The sequence below is a fragment of the Sander lucioperca genome, chromosome 18 (genome assembly GCF_008315115.2).
Source record: "Sander lucioperca isolate FBNREF2018 chromosome 18, SLUC_FBN_1.2, whole genome shotgun sequence".
NCBI classification, from domain to species: domain Eukaryota; kingdom Metazoa; phylum Chordata; class Actinopteri; order Perciformes; family Percidae; genus Sander; species Sander lucioperca.
Genome location: NC_050190.1, coordinates 2,743,256 through 2,750,511, shown reverse-complemented (window position 1 = coordinate 2,750,511; position 7,256 = coordinate 2,743,256). Strand labels below are relative to the sequence as shown.

Sequence of the window (7,256 nt, the reverse complement as noted above, 5' to 3'; positions counted from 1 at the left end):
AATCCCACATTAGAGCAACAGGTAATATGAACCAAAAATGAATTTGAGTTTGGCTAATAACTCACATCAAATCCAAGGAACATCATGTACCAGCACAGAAAACAACCCATTTGCTTGTATTTAATTGAGCCAATTAGATTTGAGTGCAATGCACAAAGTACAGCATGGAGTCTCCAATAGTCTCCAAATGAGCAGAATGGAACATTGCCAAATGTGCTCAGTCCTCGGGTCAGCTGCTTGTTGGTACATCACCAACATCATTCTGTCCCCCAAAGGTCAGAAAGAACACATGTATTAATAGATTACCTGGTAGACAGAGAGCTTCTCCGAAATCTGCTTCTCAGAATTACCCCCCTCGCGCATCTTGGGAAATGAAGTCTCAATGGCTCTGAGCAGTGAGTCTGACCAGGCGCTGTCCTCCTCCCACTGTGACCACACCTGAGACAGATAGAGAGATGAGGACGGTCAGAAGAGATGTCTCTTTTTATTGAAATCACTTCTGCGAATTTTTTTTTTTAGTGATTCTTCTAATTATCATAATGATGGCTTTAATTAACTTCACCTGTTGTATAATTAAAATTCACCCAGAACATTATGTGCGTGTGTGTGTGTGTGCAAAAAATCTCAAAAAATCATTTGGATGAACAGATTACTCTCGATGATTGATGATTCAGAAGTGACTGAATACTTTTTTGGTACTGTATCATGCTACATTCATGTACTTTTGGAAAAATCCATTATGTGCTCTTAGAAACATTCTAGTTTCAAATTGTCACTGTAAGAAAACTAAAGCGTGATTTAGCGTGGTTCTGCGGAGGCTCCACGTTTTCCACAATTTCGTCGTAGCCTACGTTAGTGGCCTGAAGTTTATACTTGTGCGTTGGTGTGTGCGTCAATCTCTTTAAGAGCATAGCAGGGCCGGCATGTGTGTGTGTGGGGAATGTGTGGTAGAGCAAGGACCGACTCTAGAGTCGTAGTGGGAGAAACAAAGTGTCTCCCCTGTTCTTTCTGAGCACAGTGGGAAATCTGGAGCAGGAAAAGTTAACCCTCGCCTTGATTTCATGTTGTTTATGGAGAAGGAGAACCAGGAAATGAGTCGGGGGAAATGCAACGCTACCAAGCCATAGCCGGGCAATGTGCATCACCACGATGTGTAGTCACACTTTTCGAGAGGTGCATGTCAGGCGTAGGGTCTGGTGTAGGGTCACGTACCTGCGTACGTAGCCACGACACCGATTTAACGCAGAAGCATAAATCACGCTTAAGAGTGCACAGCCATGCCAGCGGCTCTGTGAGAAGATGCTCTTTGGATAATCTTTTGTTGTTTCATTTCATGCTTACTTACTCCTCAGATGAGTAAAACTTCATTCCATACACTACCTGTAACGTTTCTTGCATCATGGTCCCTTTCTCCAGTCCATGCTGCTGCAGCCGGGCCACCTCGTCCTGCAGGCCCATCACTACAGCCTCCCACCTCTGGAGGGCGCTCTCTGGGACTCTCTGGCTCAGGTACTGCAGGATACTAAAATGATAGCCCAGGAACTGGAAGAACTTCTGATTACAGAAAGGGTAATGTTAAAGATGATATTTTAGATTAGCACTCTAAACTGTATTTTCTCTGTATCCCACAGACGGACCGTATGACTGCTGAGCCGCTGCTGGAGCTGAGCTCTGCTGCCGTGCTCCGTGTCATGCGGCTGTGCGAGGCGTTCAGGGCCCAGAGCGAGCAGCTCCTCCAGGCTGTGGACCAGCCACTCATACTGCTGCTGCAACTCCACACTGTTGTTCAGCTCCTCACAGCGGGAGCGAACACCACCCAGAGAACTGTCCAGCTTACCCTACGCATAGAAGAGAAACACAATTTCAAGATTTAATTAAAGCTGCAAGCAGCGATGGACGGGCCCTCGCTCCTCTGCGCGCGTCGGGGTTACCGGCGGTCGCCGCTCCTTGCAACCGTGCATTTGCGCGCCACTCAGACACCGCAAATCGTCACCAATGAAAAGGGAACTCCCTGCTGCGTTCAATGATACCTCACACAAGACTCTACCTTAGATGGGTCAGCATTTATGAAAGGGGGCGTGGCTTGAACATAGGGGGCGGGCCAAACCATCACCAATGAAGAAGTAACTCTCTGCTGAGCTCATTGATACCTCACACAATGGTCAACCTTAAATCGTTCAAATGTTATGAAAGGGGGCGTGGCTTAAGCATAGGGGGCGGGCCAAACCATCACCAATGAAGAAGCAACTCTCTGCTGAGTTCAATGACACCTCACACAAGACCCTACCTTAAATGGGTCAGCAGTTATAAAAAGGGGCGTGGCTAAATTATAGGGGTCGGGTCAACCCATCACCAATTAAAAAGGAAATCTCTGCTGCGTTCAATGATACCTCACACAAGGGTCTACCTCAATCGGTTCAAATGTTATGAAAGGGGGCGTGGCTTAAGCATAGGAGGCGGGCCAAAACATCACCAATGAAGAAGGAACTCTCTGCTGAGTTCATTGATACCTCACACAATGGTCAACCTTAAATCGTTCAAATGTTATGAAAGGGGGTGTGGCTTAAGCATAGGGGGCGGGCCAAACATCACCAATGAAGAAGCAACTCTCTGCTGAGTTCAATGACACCTCACACAAGACCCTACCTTAAACGGTTCAAATGTTATGAAAGGGGGTGTGGCTTAAGCATAGGGGACGGGCCAAACGATCACCAATGAAGAAGGAACTCTCTGCTGAGTTCAATGACACCTCACACAAGACTCTACCTTAGATGGATCAGCATTCATGAAAGGGGGCGTGGCTTAAGCATAGGGGGCGGGCCAAACCATCACCAATGAAGACGCAACTCTCTGCTGAGTTCAATGACACCTCACACAAGACTACCTTAAACGGTACAAATGTTATGAAAGGGGGCGTGGCCTGAGTAAGTGGGCGTGGTTATATTATAGGGGCCGGCTCATTATCACATGTAGACCACACATTCTAAGTTTCATGTAAATCGGATGATGTTTGTCATATAAGGCGCATTTCCTGTTGCCAGCGGGGGGCGCTATGACCAAAAGTCAAATATGGCCTGTAGGTGTCCTCAGGCCTGGACCCTTGTCAATCTTGAGAATTTTCGGGCAGATACGACAACGTACACTCAAGTTACAACAATTTATTTGTTCATCGCTCAACACTCAAAATGGCTCCCGCCACGGCCATGCCCTATGACGAAAAGTTTTTCTTTTAACAACTTTTCATCTTTAATGTCTTAAGATGGAACAGACCGAATTTGAAGTTGATTGGATGAAATCTCTAGGAGGAGTTCGTTAAAGTACGACATGTGGAAATGGCCAAAATCGCACTAATTTCGAACTTTGAAATCAAAATGGCGGACTTCCTGTTGGGCTTAGGGTATGGCTTCAATGACGTTTTTTGTACATCTTGACATGATACATATGTGTACCAAGTTTCGTGAGTCTCTGTTAAACGCACTGCAGGGGCTCAATTTTTTTAACATTGTAGGGGGCGCTAGCGAGCCATTTTTGCGCGCATATTCCCGAAACCCTTAAAATACGTAAATTTTCACCAGACTTGATACGACCGCCAAATTTGGTGAGTTTTTGAATATGTTAAGCCCCTCAAAAAGCCAATTCATTTGCCGGGAAAATAATAATTCCTTCAGTTTCAATAGGGCCTTCGCCGCTGTCGGCGCGCGGGCCCTAATAATAATTCCTTCAGTTTCAGTAGGGCCTTCGCCGCTGTCGGCGCTCGGGCCCTAATAATAATTCCTTCAGTTTCAATAGGGCCTTCCCCGCTGTCGGCGCTCGGGCCCTAATTAGAACTGCAAGCAGTTATGAATGTCAGGAAATATTGCAATGTGTAAGCTGCAAGGTCTGCAAGAAACTTCCCATTTACATTCATCACATACATCCATTTAAAAGCATCAATGCATTTGTTTTCGGTGAAATAGGCGCCCATTTCCACCAATTAGTACAAGATTGTAGGCGCGCCCCAGGAGTGGCCCTAGTTCCTACCCTCCAAATTTCGCGTTTTTTATTATTATAGCGCCCCCCTGCTGGCAGAAGTGTGTCCATTTTTGTGTCTGAGGTCCTTGCAGGGTTCTGGACCAGTCCAGAAAATTGCCCTGCCCAACCATGCACAGTTTAGGCTACAGCAACACTTTTATCTCTGGAAAAATAATAATCTTAGTGATTACAATAGGGTTTCCAGCACCGCCGGTACTGGGACTCCCAGCCCCCTTGGGCTTGGACCCCAAAATATATTTGTGGCAACTGAATTATCACTTATTTGGTCCTTTTTTTTATTTAAAAAGACATTTGGGAAGCTTACTCCTTTGAGTAAGCTTCCCAAATGTCTTAGTGCTCACACAAAGCACCTTCCTTAACTCCTGTCCCAGATGTGACGTAGAGCAGTTAGCATACCTGCAGCTCTGAGGCCTGCTGGATGAGAGAGGCAGGCAGGTTGCGTTGCTCAGCCTCCTCCAGTACGGAGCTCACCTGTTCCACCTGCTGCTGCTGCAGAGACTCCTGCATCTGAACCACAGCCTGGAAAATGAACACATGTACACTGGGACGAATAATAACCTTATGATAAACAGTCTAACTCAGGGGTCTTCAATGTTTTTTGGGCCAGGGACCCCTGCTGAAAAAGAGACCAAGTAGGGACCCCCAATTACATATATTTGCATATTAAACTGCGCCGAATTGATGAAAATAAATGGATATTATTTATACATCATGTTTAATGTTAAACATACATGTGGAAAGCACAGTACATTCTTAAGCTTAACTGTAGTGGCTGTTTTACCTATAGTAAGCTTTAATGTCAGGGACACATCTTCAATGTGTATTTTATTTTTCCACAAATAGGCCAAATTATCTTTGCTATTAATATGTTGGATTCATATTAATGTATTTTTCAGACTTATTTAAATTTGAAAACTGGAACCAGAGAAGCGATTTTAAAAATAGTTGCAGATTAATTTTCAGTTAAGTTAATCGCTGCAGTCCTAAATCCATCAAATATCAACAGCATTTCACTCAAATCACTCAGATTATGAGTTGCTTGTAAAAGTGAAAACAGTACCTGTAGCTGGTTGTTAAGGTCCAGGGTTCCATTGAATTCATTAATTATTTGATCAACTGTCGCCTGGTTAGAAGTGAAGGCTGCATGCAACTCATTCAGTTGTATCTGTTGGTTAAACACACAACACTGGTTCTTCACGTGCATGCATTTTTTTTAAATAAACAAAAGTTTACAATAACACTGGTAATTAAAATATGTTACATATAATAATGTATAAGATTATTTTACTATTTTGTTGATACAGCACAAACTGTAAACAACAACCGAACAACTCACACAGATCATAAACACTAATACAGTAAAGATAAAAATGAGATGACGGTGGGAAATCTGTAGCAGGAAAAGTTATCCCTCTCCTTGATTTAATGTTGTTTATGGAGAAGGAGAACCAGGAAATGAGTAGGGGGAAATGCAACGCTACCAAGCCAAGGCCAGTGGTGGAATGTAAGTAAGTACATTTACTCAAGTACTGGCCTTGAGTACAAATTTGATGTATCTTACTTGAGTCTTTGCTTTTCATGCCACTTTCTTCTTCTACTCCGCCTACATTTCAGAGCGAAATATTGTACTTTTGTACTCCACTACATTCATCTGACAGCTTTAGTTACTAGTTACTTTACAAATTAAGATGTTTGCACACAAAACACATGTAGTTTATAAAATATGATGTTTTATTAAAAATTAAACACTATACAGGCCTACAAGTCCAGCTGAAATGATCAGACCAGACACAACTGTTTGGATCGTTTCCAGTTTCTAAAATAGGAGGATTTTTCTGCATTGAGTACTTTTACTTTTAATACTTTAAATACATTTTTCTGATGATACTTACATACTTTTACATAAGTAACATTTTCAATGCAGGACTTTTACCTGTAACAGAGTACTTTTACAGTGTGGTATTAGTACTTTTACTTAAGTAAAGGATCTGAGAACTTCTTCCACCGCTGGCCACGGCCGAGCGATGTGCGTCGCTGCGACGTATAGTGACATTTTTGAGAGGTGCACGTTAGGCTGCGGCGTAGGGTCAGTATCTCCTACATACCCACGGCGTCGATTTAACACAGAAGCATAAATCTGCCTTTTGTGATGATGATATCTTACCTGCTGCTTTACGATATCGTCCTGCAGGATTGTGATCTGCTCCTTTCTGCTGGTCAGTGCAGCCTGGACCACAGGAAGTATTCTACACAGATCATCCACACACCGCTGACCACATGCTGAGCCCAGGATCCGGCTGACCTTTGACCCCTGAGAGGCCAGCTCGCTGCCAAGCGTAGCCAGCTCGGCTGACACACTCTGAAAAGGCAATCCAAGGAAAGTCCTATTTAGAGTGAGTTTGCATAATAATCAGTACAGCTGGTACAAAAGTGTGGTGAGTGTGTGGAGGATAGTTTATGGAATCCCTGACAGCCAAGCGCACACACTTTATTTTCAGGCTCATTTTTTCTAAGTTTTTATTCATTCATTTATTTATTCATTTGTGAAAACATATTTTTGCAGGCTCACTTGCTTTCATACGTGACAATGGGTGGAAATATATTAATTTTTTCAGGCTCTTTTTTCTATGTTTTTTTTTTTTTTTTCATCTGTGGAAATGGATGATTTATTTTCAGGCTGATTTTTGCTTAGAAAAAATTGAGCCTCCAAAAAAAAAGAAGACGTTTTAGCCGTTTTCACAGATGAAAAAAAAAAAAACCTTGGAAAAAAATGAGCCTGCAAAAAATATGTCTTGCTTGCCTCTCAGGGCTTTCATAATAGTTTTGATCGTTCACATGTCTGTATTATATTGTAGAAAAGAAAAAAAGGTCAGTATGATTCATCCTCTGGAAACCATGAATGTCTGTGCAAGTGTTTGCGCCAATTCATCAAGTTGTTATATTTTAGTCTGGACCAATGTAGTGGCCCGACTGAACCACCCTCTCATTTAAAAAGAGACCAACCCCAAAATAAGTGAATGCTGTTGAGTGTTTGTTGTGGTGAGTCCCACCTGCAGCTGCAGCAGCCTGCGCTGCATGTCTTCTTCATGTGCCGTCCCAGCAGGTGAGTGCAGCACGTTGTTGATGGAGGACAGGGACAGGGACGCGCCATACAACACATGAAACAAACCCTCATCCAGTATCTGATAGAAGCCGTCTGCCTGGGGGCGGACAGGTTTTTTATT

At 43.4% G+C, this 7,256-nt stretch overlaps 1 protein-coding gene across 2 annotated transcripts in view; it reads right to left on the bottom strand.

Moving 5' to 3' along the window:
* The window catches only part of LOC116036813 (nesprin-2-like), a 135,333-nt gene extending 128,097 nt beyond the window's left edge, over positions 1-7,236 (bottom strand). The window contains exons 1-7 of one of the 2 annotated variants that reach the window (XM_031280481.2): positions 7,083-7,236; positions 6,197-6,391; positions 5,093-5,197; positions 4,429-4,551; positions 1,638-1,838; positions 1,381-1,554; positions 307-438 (exon numbers count right to left, since the gene is read on the bottom strand). In XM_031280481.2, coding sequence (XP_031136341.1) covers positions 307-438; positions 1,381-1,554; positions 1,638-1,838; positions 4,429-4,551; positions 5,093-5,197; positions 6,197-6,391; positions 7,083-7,109 — 957 coding nt within the window. In that variant the 5' untranslated portion in view covers positions 7,110-7,236. The remainder of the gene's footprint in view (positions 1-306; positions 439-1,380; positions 1,555-1,637; positions 1,839-4,428; positions 4,552-5,092; positions 5,198-6,196; positions 6,392-7,082) is intronic. The other variant, XM_035994507.1, reaches the window with a different exon arrangement.
* Between the last annotated feature and the right edge of the window lie 20 nt (positions 7,237-7,256).